Raw genomic sequence first — 22,801 nt, 5'->3', positions numbered from 1 at the left:
TATATTTTGTATTAGTAAATAATTGTTAATTAATTAATTGTAATTAGTTAATTACATTAATTAGAGTACATTTTTTATATATATAATTTTGTGTTATTTTTAAGTAATTAATTTTGAAAAAATAATATTATTTATTAAAATAATTACACCTAATGTTCTAATATATTTACTTTATTGTTATTGTTAATTAATAATTAATTGGTAATTAAATAATATTGATAAATTTTGGGTAAAGGAGCATTTTTAGGGTTCAGGGTCAGTTTTCAGTTCATGGGTAAAGGGGTATTTTTAGCGTTCAGGGTCAGTTTTCAGTTCATGGGTAAAGGGGTATTTTTAGGGTTCAGGGTCAGTTTTCAGTTCATGGGTAAAGGGGTATTTTTAGGGTTCAGGGTCAGTTTTCAGGTCATGGGTAAAGGGGTATTTTTAGGGTTCAGGGTCAGTTTTCAGGTCATGGGTAAAGGGGTATTTTTAGGGTTCAGGGTCAGTTTTCAGGTCATGGGTAAAGGGGTATTTTTAGGGTTCAGGGTCAGTTTTGGGTTTTTGGGTAAAGGGGTATTTTTAGGGTTCAGGGTCAGTTTTGGGTTTTTGGGTAAAGGGGTATTTTTAGGGTTCAGGGTCAGTTTTGGGTTTTTGGGTAAAGGGGTATTTTTAGGGTTCAGGGTCAACAAATAAGATGTTAAAAAATTATTTTTATTATTTTCATTTATTTTTTTATTATTATAATTTAATTTAAGTCGTTTTAAGTATATTTTAGTAATTAAAATTTAATATTAATTTAATTTAACACTGTTTTTAATAAAGTCGATATTTTTTACATCTATATTTTTGTTAACGATATTTTGTACTCGATATTTTTGTACTTACCTGTTTGTAGATACAAACTCGATATTTTGACTGTCGATATTTTGTCCACGATATTTTGGCAAGTCGATATTTTGTCAGTCGATATTATTTCAGTGATCCGCTTTGGGTGTCGGGGTGAGTTATGTTTAAAGGTTGGTGTTGAAAGCTGTGTGTTTAGTGTTTGCTGCACCTGTCTGTTTGAGGTGTGTGGGTGAGATGTTGTGTAATGTGTGTGTCTGAAAGCTGTGTGTTTAGTGTTAGCTGCACCTGTCTGTTTGAGGTGTGTGGGTGAGATGCTGTGTGATGTGTGTGTCTGAAAGCTGTGTGTTTGGTGTTAGCTGCACCAGTCTGTTTGAGGTGGGTGGGTGAGATGTATAATGTGTGTGTCTGAAAGCTATGTGTTTAGTGTTAGCTGCACCTGTCTGCTTGGGGGGGGGTGAGATGTGCAAGTTGTGTGTCTGAAAGCTGTGTGTTTAGTGTTAGCTGCACCTGTCTGTTTGGGGGGGGGGTGAGATGTGTAAGGTGTGTGTCTGAAAGCTGTGTGTTTAGTGTTAGCTGCACCTGTCTGTTTGGGGGGGGTGAGATGTGTAAGGTGTGTGTCTGAAAGCTGTGTGTTTAGTGTTAGCTGCACCTGTCTGTTTGGGGTGGGGGGGTGAGATGTGCAAGTTGTGTGTCTGAAAGATGTGTGTTTAGTGTTAGCTGCACCTGTCTGTTTTGGGGGGGGGGGGTGAGATGTGTAAGGTGTGTGTCTGAAAGCTGTGTGTTTAGTGTTAGCTGCACCTGTCTGTTTGGGGGGGGGATGTGTAAGGTGTGTGTCTGAAAGCTGTGTGTTTAGTGTTAGCTGCACCTGTCTGGTTGAGGTGTGTGGGTGGGATGATGTATACGGTTGGTGTCTGAAAGCTGTGTGTTTATTGTTGGCTGCCACTGTCTGTTTGAGGTGGGTGGGTGAGATGTGTATAAGGTTTGTGTCTGAAAACTGTGTGTTTAATGTTAGTTGCACCTGTCTGTTTGAGGTTGGTGGGTGAGATGTATAAGGTGTGTGTCTGAAAGCTGTGTGTTTATTGTCAGCTGCACCTGTTTGTGTGAGGTGTGTGGGTGAGATGTATAAGGTACGTGTCTGAAAGCTGTGTGTTTATTGTTGGCTGCCCCTGTCTGTTTGAGGTGTGTGGGTGAGATGTTAAATAGGTTTGTGGTTGAAAGCTGTCACTCTGTTGTGGGTTTGCGGCCCCCGGTTACGGTCCCTGGCTGAGGTGTGTTTTAAGGTGTCATGTTGTGTGTTTGTTCCACCTCTCGCTTTGAGATTGTGGTGGGCTTGCATCTATAGATTGTGTGTTTTTTGCCTCAGCACTTGTCTCTTCTCTCAGTTTCTCTTATCTTTCGGGGTTGTGGCTCGGGTGAGTTTTAAGGTTTCCGTTTGAGGGTTGTGTGTTTCGTGTTTGTTTCGGGTTTCTGGATATGGAAAGTGAAAAATCTGCTTCTTAAAATATAAAACAAGCCATATTAACTCTACTTTTAAATCCAGATTAACTGCACAGTTCATTAAAATACAATATACAAGAGATAATAGGCTTGCACTTCGAGTGCTGATTAGGGTTTTTTAAAATCTGCATATGTTTAATTCCATTGTTTCTCCATTACTCCCACCAGATGCGCGGGGCGCCCAGACACTCCCAATAAAGCGCCAAGTCAAGCAGACATTCCGAGGCGTTGCCATGGAAACCCCTCCACTCTTTCCATCTTCCTGAAGCTCCAAGTGTATAAGATCATCTCGCCTCATCTGCATAAATATCTCACGGTTGATGGGTCCTGAGAAGCCGTCATAGACCCCCCCATAAAGCCCCCAGTCGGGGGTCCGTCTCCGGCGCCTGCGGGGGGCTCCGGCCTCTGAGCGCAGGGTCTGTGGATGACTAACAAGAACAAGACATCACCTCCAGGTGTCTGTGTCCACAGCATTCACAGTCGGGTTCCCGCGCACCCTTTATCTGGGATAACGTCTCACCTGTCCGTCAGTCAGGACTGATCAACTGGCGGTCGATGCACCCCGACCCCCGCCACCCACCCTGCAGCTGACCAACGCTCCGTCGCTCCAGCAATTCAGTAAAGAGCTCCAGACCTGGCTGTTTGAATGAACAACCGACCACGAAGCAGCCAACATCTGCAGCGCCTACATACTAGGGGTGGGCAGAATTTACGTAGTCACGCTACACAAATGTCAGCGAAATGGTAAAAAATCTCTGCTAGCATGCATAGTTCCACGAACACGTGGAATTGCTTGTTCCGCCCATTTGCGTTGCTTTTTTCCTGTTCGCGAACGCTGTCTGCGTGCTTCGGGGGAAATATCTCGCAAACAAGCATTTTAAAAGCGCGAACAAGCAAAAAATTCAGCGAAGCCGCGGATCGCGGCATTTTTGGCAATTCCACGTTCTCTCCGGAACGTGTAATTATCCAAATTCTGTGCGTGGAACGGAATTTACCACCCAGGCCTACTCCAGACACTCACAGGTGATTTGCAGCACTTGATAAATGTTTGATTGACTGATCGATGAATACAAAGTGACCTACCCAGTCTATTTCCAGGTTTTAATCCCAGTCTCTTGATCCCAGCGGTGTCCCATTCTTGTGTTCTCGATCACAGACCAACAGGATCACCCAATACCACCCCTCACCATCCCTCATTCTGCCTCTGCCGTGCTGGCCTCTGTTCTCAGGTTTCGCCCTACAGGGAGGCCGATCCTTCAAGGTCTTCACCAGCACGGAATGGACCTGGCTGCCTTACACCATGCGCGTCACTCTTCATGAATCATCTCTTAGGAAAGCTTTAAAAACCCACCTGTTTTCTACTCATTTATTTGCCAGTTCCATATATTTTACTCTGCCTCTAGCTCCGGGACACCCTTTGGAGTAGCCATGCGTGGTTAATTCATTGATTGATTTCCCAGCAGTCATACCCTTTCAAGGCTTCAGAGGAAGTTTTCCTCAAAGCCCACATCAAACCTTGCCTCAGCAACAACAGACCTCCCACACCTTTCAAGGCAGAGGTCGGGGATCCTTCCAGCAGTACCCAGGCCCCCATAGGGCACCAAACTACCCAATCCATCGCCCCCTCTACTGCTGCACCTGAAAACCCTTTTACTTTGCCCTCAGCGGCAGTCAACCGCTTGGAGGCTACATACCTTACTACCCCCTAAGCATCACATCGGACCTATGAGCCCTTTAAACCATATAGCACGGCTATTCCCCACCCGTCCTTTCCACCTCCAGACATTCAACCCACAGCACGGCTTCCGCAGGATCACCTGTCCGTTCTCCAACAAGAAGTTCAAGTTCTTTTGGAGAGGAGCTGGAGGGGTGCAGGCATCAGAAGTCGAGACTGGTGGGTACTCCTGTTAGTTCCTGGTGCCAAACAAGGACAGAGGACTTCATCCTATTCATGAACCTTTCCCCCTGGACTTCTTCCTCAAGAAGGACGAGCTCAGGATGCTCACTTTGTTCCAAGCGTTGGATGCAGGTGACTGGATGGTGGCGGTGGGTCTGCAGGGTGCCAATATCCATATTCTCGTCATGCGGTCCCACAAATGCTACTTGCGGTTCAAAGCAGGCCACAAGCACTTTCAGTTCTCAGTGCTCTCTTTCGGCCTTACCAGAGCCCCTTGGATGTCCATGAAAGTGGTGGTAGTGGTGACTTACCATCTTTGGAGGTTGTAAATAAAAGAATTCCTCTACCTCGACGACTGGTTGCTGAAGGTGAGCTCAAACTGGCTGGTGTGGAAGTTCTCCAGATGAGGGCCAATCTCTTGACATGGCTGGCCTACCCCATCAGCGCACCGGACTCCTTCAGAGAGGCATTCTTTCATTGGACTCATCCGCCTCAACAAGTCCCTGGCACTCGGCCTGTGATCCCGATCTTTCGATCTTTGACCTGGGTCTCAGTGAGAGAGGCTCTGTGGCTTCTTGGTCACCTTCATCTGCTTCTGGGCCACTCCTGGTAGCATGTGCGGGCTCTGCAGTGGGACCTGAGCCCCAAGGGAACCTCTCAGAATCCCAAAGAAGTGAATGTAATTTTGGCCGGAAGATGTCCCTCTACTGAGAGCATCTATGGAAGGAGTGTGTTGCTTTGTGTTGTTCCCGACATATTCCACCCGTACAGGACCGGTTGTCAGATGTTCTTTTTTCCTGTCTCTAGCGCAGCAGGGCCTTGCGGTGGCAACAGTTGTAGGTAAATGGTCATCCATATCGGCCTTTCTTTGATTCCCTGATCAGCCATCTTTGTTTAAATCACCTTTTGTGAAGTGTTTTAAAAAAGCTGACCCATATGTTCCTGACAAAACCCTTTGTGAGGCCCAGGTGGGACCTCAATCTGTTGCTCACTGTTGGACCTTCACATTTACATTTTTCTCTGGCCTATTTATGTTGGCTTTAGGACTCTGAGCACTTTTACCACTGCTAATCAGTGCTACAGTGCATATGCTCTCTATGTTATAAGGTACTGTGTGAATTAGTGACTCCATGTTTGGATATTTGGCTTACTGGTCAGACCCTAGTCTAGGGCACTGTGTGTGCCAAAGGCAGGTAAGTCAAATGCTGCTGGTGGGCTTGCAGCACTGGTTGTGCCACCCACAGAAGCAGCTTGTAAAATGTGTCTCAGGCCTGCCATTGCAGGGCCTGTGTGCAGCCTGTGGCTGCCATAGCGACTTGGCAAGTGCACCAACTTGCCATCCCCTAAACCTTCCCTTTGCTACATATCAGACACCCCTATGGTAGGCCCCTGGGCAGGGTGCATTGTCAGCTAAGGGTAGGTCAGGGCCCTGATGTATGTGGTGTGACCTAGTAACGAATTACAGCCATTTTCGTTTTTATTACTGTAATGATACATGCCTCCCATAGGCCAGAATGAGCAGGTTTGATTATTACATCTGATGATCTATCTGACCCAAGGAACATGGTAAAGATATGAGACTAGCGTCCCTGAAATCCGAATGTATTAATACATTCTTTAGGATGGATGATTTCTAAATTCCAAGTTTGGACATAGTACTTTTAAGAAGTGACTGTTTACACATTCCAGCAGTAGCACACAGCAAGACTGGACGAGGATTCACCGTCTGGAGATAGTAACAGGGCCTGGGGAAACTCCAGCATCTGGGGTTAGCTGTCTGCATTTTAGATTAGGGGGAGGAGTGGTTTCTGAGCCGTGTCCTGTCCTCCACAAGTCTGACGGCCCGTCCTGCTGGGCGGCTGATGACCCTGCCTTCCTGCTGCAAAGAGTTAGGTGTCCCATGACAGGAGACACCCACAACCGGGATCTGGGGAGGGTAACTCCCTGCCTACCTCAAAGACATCAAAGGCAAGTTTTGGTATAAAGGAAATACCCTCACACTAGAGGAGGAGACTACCTTTGGAGAAACTCAAGAAGCCTGCTGGACTGCTGGAGGAGAGAACTTTAAGGAAAAAGAGCCTAGCATCAAGACTTGAGGAAAGGAAGATCTCCAAGGGCCTGGAACTGAGCCGGCCCCCGGACTGAAGTCTCAGGAGCAGTAGACTTCACCTTCCTGCCTTCCCCTCAAACCCCTTGCTGTGGGTTTGGAGTGCCAGCCGCCCCTGGAGCATTTTCCAGTGACCCCTCGTCACTGGCAGACTGGCAGCGCCGAACGCAACCACTTTAAGAGCCCTGCTGACCTCGTGCGGCTCCATGCCCTCACCACTTCAAGAGCCCTGCTGACCCTGTCGCGGCTCCATGCCCTCACAACTTCAAGAGCCCTGCTGACCTCGTGCGGCTCCATGCCCTCACCACTTCAAGAGCCCTGCTGACCTCGTCACCGCTCCATGCCCTCACCACTTCAAGAGCCCTGCTGACCTCGTCACCGCTCCATGCCCCCACCACTTCAAGAGCCCTGCTGACCTCGTGCGACTCCATGCCCTCACCACTTCAAGAGCCCTGTTGACATTGTGCGGCTCAAGTCCGTAGTTTCCTCATCGAATTACAAGCATCAGCGTGCGCTTCGCACATCCACCCTGTACGCATCGCATCCACAGTCTCAGCGAAGCAGTACGCCTTGTACTGTCTACACGCCCCAGCCGGTGCACATCGCATTTTCACCTTCAGCCACCTAGAGTACGCCTCGTACTCCTCACACGCACCGGACCCGCAGCGACGTACTAGCTGCACCAGATCAGCCTGTACATCTCGTACCGGCCACTCGCACCAGCTGGTGCACAACCACTACTTTTGGTCACCCCGCCCCAGCTGAAGGGGCCTGATTTTTCCTTCAACGTGGCCGCCCCAGCTGAAGGGGCCTGATTTTTCCTTCAACGTGGCCGCCCCAGCTGAAGGGGCCTGGTTGCCTTCCACGTAGCCCCAGCTGAAGGGGTTCTCTTTGTTAGTACACCCGCCCCAGCGGACTGGGCCTGTTCCTAAGCCCCGCCATCCCTTGTATCTACCTGAAGGGAAATGCATCGGGGCCACCACGTGCCGCCCTGGAACTGCTCTGCAATTGGGATTGACACAGCTAGGTCTCACCTCAACGAGAACAGTTCGTCCTCCCTTTGGGAGCCCGGCTCTCCTTGCTACTCCACATATTTTTGGGACCCTGTCAGTAAATGTGGCGCTGTTTGGAGAACTATACTAAAGTGGACTGAACTAGGTCCAGCGACAGCTTAATGATCTCAGGGTCCAAGATGGCGGATTGACACCGACAGAGCGGAGGAGCGCTGAACGGGTCTGGGCTTGCGTGCATGATTGCCGTGCTGTAATGACGTGTATGCTGTAACTGACCTTGTGTTTTAAAGCGGTCACTTCTTGGATTTCTGGTTTTCTAAACTTATTTCGACATTGCTGGTTACGCTGCTGGTACTGCCGGCGATTGTGACTCTTCAGGGCGCTAGAGCGGAGACCCCGTATTCTACAGCGGATTGGCTGCGGAGTGCTGCGGATTAGAGCCTAGACGGATGCTGCAACTTCGGCTGATTGAGAGCAGAGTGCGGAGCTTGCTTCACTTCGCTCGATTACCGCGTCTGACCCCTGAGACTACGAGGGGCTGGTCAGCGGTTAGCTGGTTCGGCCTGAAGGTCTATCGGCGGTTTTCCTCATCAACAACGGCAACAGGTCATTCTGAGATGGCGCCGAATCTTCAAGCGCGGAACACCCGGACCACGGCAATAACTCCGAAACAAACTCCGGCGCTGTTAATGTCCACTACTTCCAACGATCTGGTCTCTATGGGAAAGGCTGCTAGCAATACACCGGCTCCAGCTCTGGACACGAACAAACAACTTTCTGGTAGGCAAGAGAAGCTGGGGGCAAATGTGGGTGGCTCTAAAACTAACGCTGATGATACTGTTACCAAATGTGGGAGCTCACTTAATACTGCCTGAGACAGCGTGTAACATTGTTAATGTAGAGAACCAGAGCATTGCTACAGTTTCTACAGTTATAGGGGAAAAAGTGACCAACAATAAAGCTAAACAACTGTCCCTTTACAAAAGTGAATGAAATTGAACTTGAAGCTAATATTGGCTCAACTACAGGTTCTCTTGCCCCGATTAATCAAGCTACAAGCTCGGTAACTAATATCAGTATAACCCCCACCCAATCTGAAACTTTTCTTACGGAAAATACCTCAACTAATCAAGTGTTATCTACTATCTCAACCGTAAATTTAGCTGAAATGGGAGTGGTAGGGGCTGAAGGATGTGATCATGTTGATGGAATCGAGACAGATGAGGAGTATTTTGACCTTTATGATCATGGGAATAACACACCATCAGGATTAATTAAAGACAAAGATAAAGCTATCAGCATCAAAAAGCTTAAAGGCAAAACTAAGAGTAAAGCTAAAAAGACTATAAGCAAACCTAAGCCAAGTACTATGAAAACAATAGTAGAAAATAGCCCTATCAGACAATGGGTGCAAGCCAAGGGAGGTGTTAAATCAATGGCTATGAGACTTTCAGGTAATAGTCCTAGTGATCTGGGTATTGTAACCGACGATGCAAATGTTTCTAACTCTATGACGGACGCACCTGGATCAACGGGTTCCAACCAACGGCCAATTGATGTACTCACTATAGCTCAGAATGCAGAAAATGCGTTGGCTTTAATGGAAGGACAACATCTATCTGGCTCTGGTAAAGAATCTTTAGAAGAAACCTCCTCTTCTTCATTAGCAATTTTGCAATCGCCCTCTTTAATACCTACAACATCTATGGGCGATTCCCCTACACTCTCATCCAATAACAATAATACGGTACAAGACCCAGCTAGTATTGTAAAAGTAACAATGGGTGGCATCGAACCGGCTCCAATGGCAGAGCCAACAAAAGAAATTACTTCAGAGGGGCTGGAGCACTCTTCTATCTTATCAGCAGATTGGACCCTTCAAGGGGAGGTGTCTGCATCTTTTCAGACGATATTACAGCTACTAAATTAACAGAAACAAGAAGCCAAGATTCACTATCAGCAGATGAGGGAAGACTGTAGTAAGACTCAAGCCTCTCTGCAAGAGATGCCGTGTAAATTGGGGGCTGTCTCCCAAGATATGGAGGAACTACAGCAAAGAGTGGTTCTAACGGAGGAAAAGTCACATCGCTCCGAAATTTCTGTGAATAAACATGCTTCTCAACTACTTCAGATGCAAGCTAAACTTGAAGACTTAGAAAACAGACAACAGAGACAGAATTTACGTGTTTTTGGTATTGCGGAGGGAGCCAAGGGAGCTGATCCTAGGGCATTTATTGCCCAATTGTTTCAAAAGGCTTTTCCTGACTTATCAGATTGGGATTGGGACTCACAGATTCAACGTGCCCATCGGCTACCCCTAGTTCAAAGGAATATGAGTGGTAAATATCTTTGTCCAATCTTGATATGTATAGGTAACTATCTGCTCCGCCAAGCCATATCAATAAAAGCACGGCCAAATACTCCAGTTACCATTGATTCAGTTATATTTTTTGTTAGATCTGATTTAAGTAAACTTTCTATGGATCGACACTGGAAACTGAAACAATTTATTGATTCAAATAAGGAACTGGGTTGTCAAGCTTTCTTACAAGAACCAGCTAAATTGAAAGCAATCAAAAATGGCCGGTCTTATTTTTTCTTGGAAGAGAACGAGGTTAAATCTGCTATGGCTACTTGGAGAATGGAAAAATGAACTGGATATTGACTAATGTTATGATCGTATACTTTACCTTTTTTTGGATTTTGTAACCTTTATCTATGGTCCTATTGTTATTCCCTTCTACCTATCTCTAGACTGGTTTGTTTTTTGGCTGGGTGGTAATAGGTCACATTAGATATTGACAACCATAAAGCACGGCTCTTTTGATTATTTTGAATGCCCGGATCCTATAAGCGGCTAAATCTGCTTGTTGGCTGCCAATATAGCGGCAGCCGGTCTAAGGGGGGACCTGCAGGTAGCTATTGGGTGGGGGGAGGGTGGGGTAGAGTGTGGGGTGGGGATGAGGGAGATATGCTTTGGGGTAAAAAATGCATCAGAGGGCGCAAAATCTACAAAAATAAGAGGAATTATAAAGCTGATTTGATTTATTACAGAGGTCATATAGATAGGGACATATATTATTTGAAATGTATGAAATAAAATGTTTTGTTTGGAACGTGTCGTGCTTAAATAATAGAATAAAGAGGAGCCTTGTATATGAGGAGCTTAATGATGTATAAACCTCAAATCGCGGTCATCACTGAAACTCATATAGCTTATGACTTGCTTAAGCAACTAGGATACGATATTATAGTTTGTACTGAATTTAATGCTTAAATTTGGGGGGTGGGGATTTTAAAGCACAAAGGCTTAAAAGGTGAGATACTTAAGACACTAACTGATAAAGCGGGTAGATGGGCCATTGTACAGATAAAGCTGGAAGGTCAAAAATATACAATAAGTGGGGTTTATGCGTCAAATCAAGATGAACCAACAATTTTTGATCAGATTAATATGGAACTGCTTGTATGGGATGGGGAATATATTGTGCTGGGCGATTTTAATTGTATTATGAATTACAATTTAGACACTATTAGGAAAAATTCCTTTCAGAGAATGAGGAAAACTAGAGCTGCAATTCTGGATCTAGCAGCTATTCATTTCCTAAAGGATGCTTGGAGATGTCTATATTCTAAATTAGCCGGCTATACATATTTCTCCGCAGCACTTAAGCTATGCTCACATATAGATATGGTTTGGGTCTCAGACTTTAACCTCAGTAATTGTTCGATGGCTATATATCCAAGGGTAACCTCGGACCACAACCCGATCTCTTTAACTTTTGAGGCTACAACTGAAGAGTCTTCTCCTCGCCCTTTCTCGTTTCCATGATATTTGTTCACTGATCTTGGGTTTGTGAATCAACTTAAAGAGCACATAAAAGAATTCATTGACATAAATATACAATCTAGTCAACCTTTGATAGTTTGGGATGCTTGTCAAGCTAGCATACGTGGATTCACACAGCAATATATCTGGCGACAAAATAAAGAACGCCGATGTTTAAATGAGAAAAGGCTTGGAGAAATTTGTGATATTGAACTTCAAATGTCAGAAGCTCTTTCTAGTGGGGCATCTAACTTGGATGTATTAAACTTTAAACTAATTGAACTTAAAGCTGCATTAAAAGATCTTCTTAGGGCTAAGAGTATTAGCAAATTAAAGAAATACCAACTTGATCAATATGAAAATGGTGATAAGATTGGTAAACTTCTGGCCTACAAAGTGGCTGAAGATCGATCCCAGAATACCGTTAAAGACATTAAAGGGGATAACAATCAACTATTTTGTGACTCTAAATCAATCTTACAACAATTTGCATCTTTTTATCAAGCTCTATATACACCAGAAACTGCAATCTCGGATGACAATATTAAAAATTATATAGAGTTAAACATGGTTAAAGCTTTAGAGCCGGAACAATCTGTACAACTAGCGGTAGACATTACAGCAATAGAAACTAGGGATGCTATCAACTCCCTAGCAACGGGTAAAGCTGTAGGGATGAATTCTATTCCTTTGGAATTATATAAATGCTGTACCGAGGAATTGATACCATTATTAACTGATGTGATCCGTGCTATAGGTAATGGGCAACAAGCACCCAAATCCTGGAATCTAACTCAAATTATTTTCTTTTAAAAAAAGGGTAAAACACCTCAAGAGAGAAGATCATACAAACCAATCTCGCTTATTAACAGCAATGCCAAAATTTTGGCCAAAATATTGGCTACTAGGATCGCGCCAGTCATGTCTCAACATGTTTCTTCTCAGCAACACGGATTTATTCCAAAACGAGACACTACAGCGCATATTAATATGGCCATTTCTGCTTTTGATGCTGCACGGACTCAGTCCGCCCCACTCGGTATGATTTTATTAGATGCAGAAAAGGCATTTGACCGAGTGGGGTGGGGCTTTTTATGGGCGGCTTTACAAGCATTTGGCATTAAAGGCCAGCTTTTGAGATGGATTCAATCGCTTTATGATAACCCTATGGGCAAGGTATCTTATATGGGAAAATGCTCTTCTATGTTCCCAATTAAGAAGGGGACAAGACAGGGGTGTCCTTTATCACCCCTGCTTTTTGCTTTAGGTATGGAACCTTTCTTAATCACACTTCAACGTCAGGCTCTAATTAGTCCTTTTTGTAATGGCTTAAATAAACTTGATATCACTGTGTATGCGGATGACGTTGCAGTTTTCTCTTCAGATGTGCCTCAAGCCCTGAAGGGTATTATAATAGAAGCAGATATATATGGCTTAGTCTCTGGCTTTAGACTTAACACCACCAAATCTCAAATTGTCATGAATTATCATTCGCCTGCCCCCATCCCAGGAATTTGTTGTGCTGCAACTTATTTGGGCGTCAACATTTCTTCGGATATTGATTCAATTGTAGCATTAAATTATGAATCATTACTAAAAGAGACTGCTATGCAATTTAAGAAATGGCATAAATTGCCACTTAGTATTATTGGCCGAATAAAGATTAGAGGGAAATATTAGTAGCTTTATATATAAAAAAAGCCCTGCTTAAACTCCCTTTTAGTCAAGGCGGATTGGCTCTCCCGGATTTTAAGCTCTGTTATTGGTCGGCTTTCTTGACTCGTTTTCGTAGCCTAATGGTCTCTTATAAGTGTTTGTACTTTCATAAATTCTTACTTGGACAGGATGCTTATATGTTCCTTTGCAGGCTAAACGACCCTAACTACTTCAAAAGGGTTAAATTTAAGACGGTACGAGATACCATTAATATCTGGCGTTCCATTATGGCTAAGTGTAATGTTTCTCTTCTACGTTAAAAAACACCTTTGTGGGGTAATCCGGGTTTTCCTTTAATTTTTCATGATTCAGCTTGCCGATTACTTTTAGATTCCGGTATTAGATTCTTGGGAGATTTATATGATCACCAGGGATTTATGGCTTTTGAAAAAATGAAGCAATGCTATAATTTACCTGAATTGGCTAGGTTTAAATGTTATCAGATTAAAGACTATCTAGTGAAGAAATTAGAGCTTACCATGGTATTAGATTCTGAGGTATGGGATTGTATCTATAGAGAAGCAGACAAAGCCATGATTAGCATAGGATATAAGATTTTTTCTGGCTTTAACACTAGTGACATCACAAAATTAACTGAGAAATGAAACAGAAAATTAGCATTGAATGTACCATCTGATCTAATTACTCTATCTCTTAAAAGCCTAAATGTATCCGTTCAATCTTCTAGTCTTAAACTGCAAATGTTTAAAACTGTATGTCAACTATACCATACCCCCGAGAGAATTCTTAAATGGGCAATGAATAATAATTACAGTGAGCGTATGAAATGCCCTAAATGTGATCTAAGTGGTGCTGATATTGTTCACATGTTCTTTTCTTGCCCTCATCATAGTGAATATTGGGATGGAATAACTAAGGTGGTTTCCGATAGACTTGCTCATCCTATTTTATTTTCATCAATTGATGTGTTGGTGGGTATATGCGGGGGTATTAGTGTATTTAGTGATTTGTTGAATATTTTAGTTACCTGTGCAAGACTTACTATTGCCAGAGCTTGGATTAAAAAAAATCCACCAACAGTTATGGATTGGTGGAGCCTGGTTAAGGAAACATATAATATGGAGAGTGCCCTTGCTGCTTCAAGGGGCCTACAGGCTAAACGAAAAATTGACAGAATCTGGGGTTTATTTATGTTTCAATAACAGTATATTTTCATTTCTCGATTTTTTCTTTTCTTATTGTATGACCTCTCTATTGCCTATGATTTATGAAATGTATAATGTTAATTTACTGCTCTTACTGAAATCTTTGTAGACTAATTTTGTTTATCATGGATTTTCTCTTTTTTGTGTCCACTTGATGCAAATAAAAAAAAAAGTGGACTGAACTAATCCAACCTAAGCATATTTAAAACACCTAAACCTCATTTTAAATTGATATTGTGGATTGTTATCGTTATTGGTCTTGTGATAAATTTATATAAAGAAACTGATATTTTTACATAGAATCTGTGTAGCGTCCATCTGTAGTGGGTCTCTTCTATTACTGTACGTGGTCATAAATGCTTTACACGCTACCTCTGAAGTAAGCCTGTCTGCTCGTGCTACGTTACCACAGGGTGAGCAGTGGTTATTTTGGGAGTGTACCTCCCCCTTTACGTGGGAGTGGGGGTTCCTACTTGGCTCTGGTGCAAACCTCAGCCAACTGGGAATCCCATTCCCAACACTCACTTCTTGATGTGTTTCCCATTTGAACCAAAGCACAGCTGTGCTCCGAGGCTGCTCACATTACAAACAGTATTCTTTGTTGTAATCACGTCTGAATGAGCTGCAAGCACTGTCTGTCCAGCAACCGTACACTACCTTCTTTCTGGACAAGTTGGTTAAGCACCAAGGCAGCGCTCCTCTCAAAAGCTGTAATGCCTTTCCAGGGCGATAGACCTCCCTGACAACGCTCTCCCGTTCCTCCAGGGCGATCTGCCCTGACAATGTTCTCCTATTCCCCAAGGTGGTAGGCTGCCCTGCTGATGTTCTTCCTTTCCTCCCAAAGGTGGTAATTCCTTTCCAGGGTGATTGACTGCCCTGACAACGCTCTCCCGTTCCTCTAGGGTGATAGGCTGCCCTGCTGATGTTCTTCCTTTCCTCCCAAAGGTTGTAGTGCCTTTCAGGGGTGATAGGCGTCTCTATCGATGTTCTTCCATTCCTCCAGGGTGATTGACTGCCCTGACAATGTTCTCCCATTCCTCCCAAAGGTTGTAGTGCCTTTCAGGGGTGATAGGCTTCCCTACCGATGTTCTTCCATTCCTCCAGGGTGATTGACTGCCCTGACAATGTTCTCCCGTTCCTGCCAAAGGTTGTCGTGCCTTTCCTGTGTGATTGCGTGCCCTACCATTGTTCTTTCGTCCTCTTCGTCCATCCAAGGAGGAAGAGTGGTTGGGTGGGTGATCAGCTCTTCGTGGGCCTCGCTGGGGAACATGAGGGAGAGGCAGGAAACAGACCATCTCCAGAAGATGTTTCTTTGATGGTCTTTCCTTTGTGTGAAGATATTAGCCTTTGTGTAAGTTTCTAGCCAGGGTCTGGCTAGTAAGCTCCTTCCACCAGAGCCAAAGCTGCTACACATGGATGGCGCCCAGAGGGCCCGTTCTTGATATCCCCGAGGATGCAACAGACACGTTCGGTCACACACGTTCACGGTGCACTGCTGCCGGTGTACCGTCAATCAGAACGTACTTACCTTCGGTAACGCTCTTTCTGGTGGATATCCTGTCTAACTGCAGATTCCCCTCCATCCCACCTCCTCCCCCTCCTGTGGAATGGATTCCTTCGATCCAGACTAAAATGATTTGAATTAGAGGTGAGCGCGCTCTCACAGCCTGATCACTCAGGGCTCCGCGTCCAGCGGGGCAGGAGCCTTCAGAGTGAGATGAGCTGCAGCTGAGAGGCAACTTCTGTTCGAACTCTTCTCCTGCTAATATCAGTGCTTAATTTGAGCCGGTGGATCCCGGGGCTCGGCACCTGCAGTTAATTGTCAACACCGGCACTTATGGCAGTCTGCCACATGGTGGCGCTGTTTATCTTATGTGGAGATGAGCGCAATAACAGTTGTTTAGAAATTCAATGTATATTAAAAGTGGCTAAAAGCCATTCTGATGGCTCATAAATTGTCTGAATTGTTACACTATTATGGGTGTGATAATTAATTATCAGTTGCGTTTCTTTTGTCATTGGCTGCACTGGCAGGGGCAATGGGAGGAGCAAGCTGCAGTGGCCGCCCAATGAGGGTCCTGGCTCTTATTTTTTTTACAAATGAACACTGGCTAATATGTATTTTTATTTATATAGTTTTATATAGCGCAAACAAGATCCAGAGGGATATCAGAGCGCTTTACAATATGATGGAAGGACGGACATAAATGCAATATCCACATCATGTAGGAAAAAAAAAGCAGGAATATTCGCAAATTACAGGACAATTGCAGCCAGGAGGGTAATACAGTAAAGATGTAGGCGGGCACCGAGGGGGGTCAACAGTATGCAGTAAAGAAGAGTCGTAACAAATGGTGGCGCAATGGGGGTAGGAGCAATGACAGGGGGCACGTGAGCCTGTCCCTCTTAAGGGAAGAATGTGTTCATTAGGAATCTTTTGGGTTCCAATGTGATCGCGTCACTGAGGAGATTCTGTGAACTTCTAATATCTCGCGTGACTTTTATATGAAAGTATTTCCATGCCTCAATTATACTCTCACCGATGTTTTTTAGGAGTATGACTAATATTTCACAGAAACAGTTTTCGACTTCACCCGCCTCTCCAGTGTAGACAGCCACCTGGCCATTAGCTGGCATTTCTGTGGCTGGGGCATCTCGTGAAGCACTGGCGCCCCCCAGTGGCCGTGTCTGAGATCAGTTGAAAGTGATGCCTCTTTCCTTCCCTCCCTTAGATCTGCTGACGGCCGCCGAGTACCACTCCCTGCTGCAGCTGCTGTGCCCGGACTTCCCCGTGGACGTCACTCAAAAGGCAGCCAGGTGGGATTCAACTCCACCCCATCGGTGTCCACGCATGCGTACACCTCCCACTTGTGGCCAGGCAGACCCACACTGCCCACTAGTGACCAGGCGGACCCACACTTCTCACTAGTGCCCTAACATGCCCACACTTCCCACTTTTGACCAGGCAGACCCACACTGCCCACTTGTGACCAGGCAGACCCCCTCAGCCCATTTGTGTCCTGGCGTGCCCACACTGCCCACTTGTGTCCAGGCAGACCCACTCAGCCCATTTGTGTCCTAACATGCCCATACTGCCCACCTGTGACCAGGCAGACCCACACTGCCCACTCGTGTCCTAACATGCCCATACTGCCCACATGTGACCAGGCAGAGCCACACTGCCCACGCACTAGTGACCAGACATGGTCATACTGCCCACTTCTGACCAGGCAGGCCAACACTGCCCACTCATGTCCTAACATGCCCATACTGCCCAATTCTGACCAGGCAGACCCACACTGCCCACTCGTGGCCTGGCATACCCACACTGCCCATTTGTGACCAGGCAGACCCACTCAGCCCAATTGTGTCCTCGCATGCCCATACTGCCCACTTGTGACCAGGCAGACCCACACTGCCCATTTGTGGCCTGATGCACCCATACTGCCCACTTGTGACCAGGCAAACCCACACTGCCCACTCGTGCCATGGTGCGCCCATACTGCCCACTTGTGTCCAGGCAGACCCACTCAGCCCATCTGTGTCCTAACATGCCCATACTGCCCACATGTGACCAGGCAGAGCCACACTGCCCACTAGTGACCAGACATGTCCGCGCAACCCACTGTTGCACTGTTGCACTGTCCCCTTGTGACCGCAGAACCCCCTTGTGTTCATGCACACACACTGCTCACTTGTGATCACACAGGTCCACAATGGCCCCTCGTGTCCTGCATGCCCACACTGCTTACTCATGCCCACTCTTGTCAACACTGTTCACCTCTGCCAGACACGCTGCCCTAACACTGCCCACGTGTGTCTATGCACACTCACATCTCCCACTTCCGTCCACGCACACTGCACTGCCCACTTGTGTCTCAGCACACACATTACCCACTGGCATCCATGCAGACTCACATTACCCACTCGTGTTCATGCACACACTCACACACTGCCCACTTGGGTTCATACACACCCACATTGCCCATGTGTGTCCATGCACACCACACTGCCAACTTGTGTCTATGCATAAACACACTGTCCACTTCAGTCCATGGACAACACACTACTAACGTGTGTCCATGCACACACATTGACCTCTCTCCTAAGACGATCCCAGCAGTCACCTCTCTCTCTGTCTCCTCGCTGTCTCTCAAGACCCTCCCAGCAGTTATCACCCTCTTTGTCTCCTCGCTGGCTCCTAAGAGCCTCCCAGCAGTCATCTCCCTCTCGGTCTCCTTCCTGTCTCTCAAGATCCTCCCAGCAGTCACCTCTCTCTCTGTCTCCTCGCTGTCTCTCAAGACCCTCTCAGGAGTCATCTCCCTCTCGGTCTCCTTCCTGTCTCTCGATACCCTCCCAGCAGTCACCTCTCTCTCTTTCTCCTTGTTGTCTCTCTGAAGACCCTCCCACTAGACATCTCTCTCTCTCTGTCTCCTCCCTGTCTCTCAAGGGCCTCCCAGCAGTCATCTATCTCTGTCTCTGCCCTGTGTCTCTCGAGAGCCTCCCAGCAGTCATCTCCCTCTCTGTCTCCTCCCTGTCTCTCGAGACCCTCCCAGCAGTAATCTCTCTCTCTCTCGCTCTCTTTTCAGGATAGTTCTGATGGAGGACGCCATGGATTGCCTCATGTCTTTTTCAGATTTCATCTTCGCCTTCCAGGTTCAGTTCTATTACTCAGGTACGTAAAGGAGGTATGTGGCATCTGGTACGTAAAGGAGGTATGTGGCATCTGGTACGTAAAGGAGGTATGCGGCATCTGGTACGTAAAGGAGGTATGCAGCATCTGGTACGTAAAGGAGGTATGCAGCATCTGGTACGCAAAGGAGGTATGCAGCATCTGGTACGTAAAGGAGGTATGCAGCATCAGGTACGTAAAGGAGGTAGGCAGCATCAGGTATGTAAAGGAGGTATGTGACATCTGGTACGCAACGGAGGTATGTGGCATTCGGTATGTAAAGGAGGTATGTGGCATCTGGTACATAAAGCAGGTATGTGGCATCTTTAGGTAAATCAGGTATGTGGCATCTGGTACATAAAGCAGGTATGTGGCATCTTTAGGTAAATCAGGTATGTGGCATCAGGTACGTAAAGGAGGTATATGGAATCTGGTACTTAAAGGAGGTATGTGGTATTTGTTACGTAAAGGAGGTATGTGGCATCTGGTACGTAAAGGAGGTATGTGGGATCTAGTACGTAAAGGAAGTATGTGGCATCTGGTACGTAAAGGAGGTATGTGACATCTGGTACGCAACGGAGGTATGTGGCATTCGGTATGTAAAGGAGGTATGTGGCATCTGGTACATAAAGCAGGTATGTGGCATCTTTAGGTAAATCAGGTATGTGGCATCTGGTACATAAAGCAGGTATGTGGCATCTTTAGGTAAATCAGGTATGTGGCATCAGGTACGTAAAGGAGGTATGTGGAATCTGGTACTTAAAGGAGGTATGTGGTATTTGTTACGTAAAGGAGGTATGTGGCATCTGGTACGTAAAGGAGGTATGTGGGATCTAGTACGTAAAGGAAGTATGTGGCATCTGGTACGTAAAGGAGGTATGTGACATCTGGTACCTAAAGGAGGTATGCAGCATCTGGCATGTAAAGGAGGTATGCAGCATTTGGTACGTAAATGAGGTATGTGACATCTGGTACGTAAGGGAGGTATGTAGCATCAGGTACATAAAGGAGGTATGTGGCATTTGGTACGTAAAGGAGGTATGTGGCATTTGGTACGTAAAGAAGGTATGTGGCATCTGGTACGTAAAGAAGGTATGTGGCATCTGGTACGTAAAGGAGGTATGTGGCATCTGGTACGTAAAGGAGGTATGTGTGATCTGTACATAAAGCAGGTATGTGGCATCAGGTACGTAAAGAAGGTATGTGGCATCTGGTACGTAAAGAAGGTATGTGGCATCTGGTACATAAAGGAGGTATGTGTGATCTGTACATAAAGCAGGTATGTGGCATCAGGTACGTAAAGGAGGTATGTGGCATCTGGTACGTAAAGAAGGTATGTGGTATTTGTTACGTAGAGGAGGTATGTGGTATCTGGTACGTAAAGTAGGTATGTATAAATAATCAAAACATGTTTTCTCGCCTGTTTGCAGGACATGTCCCAGTGCTGAATCTAGGTATCCAGCACTAAGTTAGAAAAAGTAACGTAAAAGTAACTTACCTGCAATTTGTTGACAACGCCTATTCATTTCAATGTACAGCTCCAAAACGTTTTCAAGTGTGGAGTTTTGAAATCTGAAAATATTCTTTAAAAATCGCACGAATATTAAAAACGCATTTATCTCACCTGTTTACAGGAAATGTCCCAGTGCTGAATCTAGGCATCCTGCACTGAGTTAGAAAAAGTAATGTGAAAGTAACTTACCTGCAATTTATTGAAAAGCCTATTCATTCCAATGTACTGTATTTGCTCCCCTGTAAATCAAACAAAGTACAATTCCTATTGCATTTTTATAATGTCCTATATCCAGTAATTTATTATCGAAAAGTATTCAATGCTTGCCTGTGCCAGGCTTGCTGGGTTCTAGAAATAAACAACGGTATATTTTTATACAAACACAATTGGCCTGGAGTTCAGTCCTTGAGTGTGTGAGACAATCTGCTGACTGAGTGTGCACAACAAATGCTTCACACTGTCCTCGGATAATGCCTTACTGCTCGACCAAGCTACCACTATGAGAGTACGGTTCTATCTAACTTTAACCTCTTCCATACCTCTGGGGACTGTGGACTCTGTGCACACTGGACCGTACCTTGGTGCAGTGTATACAGAGCCACTTTCCTACACAGACACCTCGGGGCTGATTCACAGAACTAACTTAAGACAAAATCCTAAACTTACTACTTTTGGTATTCACAGAAGTTAGGATTTTGTCTTAAGTCTGTCTTAAGTTTTTCCTAAGACAAACTTAAGACAAAATCCTAACTTCTGTGAATACCAAAAGTAGTAAGTTTAGGATTGTGTCTTAAGTTAGTTCTGTGAATCGGGCCCCTCCTCACCAAAGAAACGTCACACTCACAGGAAGTGCACGTTCCCTCTTCAATAACCCCACGTCACCCTCGCAGCCTTTCCACGACCCTCGTGCATCAAAGACGTACCTGCAGCAGGTGGCAGGCTCCACACGGACCCCAGGGCACACTCAGCCAGTCACCCACGCGCACCAGAGAGGCCTGCCTCGCGCCAAGCCCCCCCCCCTCGCACCCGGCCCCCTCCCCCACCATCATCCAGAACATTAACAGGAGGTTCTCTCCCCTCTGCACCATTCTCTTGCCAGGAGGGTTGAGGCGTCCTCCCGTCGAAGAGACTAAACGGAGCGCCCTGAAGACCCCACGCTGTGTCCGCAGCGCTCACTTCACCATGGAATAAATGAGGGCCGCGGCTGAAAGCTCAAACTCTCGGCTTTGTCAGCGAGAGGGATTCATGTGCGGATCTTGGAGATACACCCCGTCTGAGGGGGGCCTGTGGCGCCTCATCAATCAGCCATAACTTGACATCACACGACAGCTGGCGCCCCCCCCCCCCCTCTTTCGTTGCTGCAGCAGGGCTCAGAGATTTAAGCTTCTCACGAGGGACGGAAACTTCGATGTCAAGTGGTGAAGTGTTTCCGTTTAGACCAGAACTGGAACCGTCTCTGGCGGAACGAGGGGGCCCTGGCCCTGGCAGGAGCCTGCCTGGAAAGAGCAGGGTTTGAGGGGCACTTACAGTGCCGTAACATAGGCCCCGCAGCCCCCGCGGGGGGGTGAGCTCCAGGGCGAGGCCCCTCAGCACAGTACCCTGGCCTGAGTCAGGAGGGGGCCCTCCATATACCATGCAGGGGCCCCCTCGGGTTTGGTTATGTCCACTGGGGCCTTAAAGTGGAGTGGGGGGAGCTGAGGGGATCAGAGGGCCCCCTCCAGGACCTTGGGGCCTCCCCCGGCTGCAGCCATTGTAGGGTCTTGAGATGCGTGACACAAAGGGTCAACGTTGCGTGACAGTGAGAGGGCAAGACTGCGCCATATCTACAAATATATGGAGCATTTCTGTTCCCTCCTGTCGCTGGCACAAGTGTGGCACCTAGCGCCAACGCAGGCGCCTCCCGCCACGGCGCTAGCGTGCCTGCATTCTGGTCAGGATAGATTTCTGTGGAAATGGACAAAAGTCATCCTTCGCAGCCTTTTCCTCTTTGTATGTGTGCCGAAGAAAGCAGCGGCTGGCACAGAGGAAGAAACCAGAGAAATAAAGCTATTCCTCCTGGTGACGCCAGCCTGAGGGAGGCGCAGCATTCCGGTGCCAGCTCCTGTTCACTGGCTGTAGTAAATATGGGTCGACCCCGCTCAGCCAGGCAGCGCAGAGGGAACTGGATTAATATTTGGCTCAAAAAATATCTTCTTCCACATATATATATATATATATATATATATATATATATATATATATATATATATATATATATATATATATATATATATATATATATATATATATATATATGTATATATATACTGTATAAACCGGCAACTCCTGTTGTCAGATATAAATCTATACAACATGGTAACTGAAGAATCTTAGGCACTAATAGCCAGAGGCGCAACTAGAGCCAAATTTCGGGGGGGTGGGGGGGCTAAGAAAAACAAAGAGAGGCTGCACCGACGAGGACTGCACCTGCTGCACAGAAGGACCAGCAAAGAGGATGCACTGATGAGGACTGCACCTGCTGCACAGAGGGACCAGCAAAGAGAGGCTGCACTGATGAGGACTGAAC

The 22,801-nt window shown here is 46.1% G+C and overlaps 1 protein-coding gene across 1 annotated transcript in view; it reads left to right on the top strand.

Moving 5' to 3' along the window:
* Positions 1-18,725, top strand: part of LOC147660673 (centriolar satellite-associated tubulin polyglutamylase complex regulator 1-like) — a gene marked incomplete at its 3' end in the record, with an annotated part of 139,677 nt that extends 120,952 nt beyond the window's left edge. Inside the window, exons 4-5 of the mRNA XM_086951546.1 lie at positions 16,783-16,867; positions 18,640-18,725. Coding sequence (XP_086807672.1) covers positions 16,783-16,867; positions 18,640-18,725 — 171 coding nt within the window. The remainder of the gene's footprint in view (positions 1-16,782; positions 16,868-18,639) is intronic.
* Positions 18,726-22,801: the final 4,076 nt, after the last annotated feature.

This window comes from Lissotriton vulgaris, unplaced genomic scaffold (assembly GCF_964263255.1).
Source record: "Lissotriton vulgaris unplaced genomic scaffold, aLisVul1.2 SCAFFOLD_2706, whole genome shotgun sequence".
NCBI lineage: Eukaryota > Metazoa > Chordata > Amphibia > Caudata > Salamandridae > Lissotriton > Lissotriton vulgaris.
The sequence above is the reverse complement of the archived record's forward strand: the minus strand, read 5'-3'. Positions and strand labels throughout refer to the sequence as shown.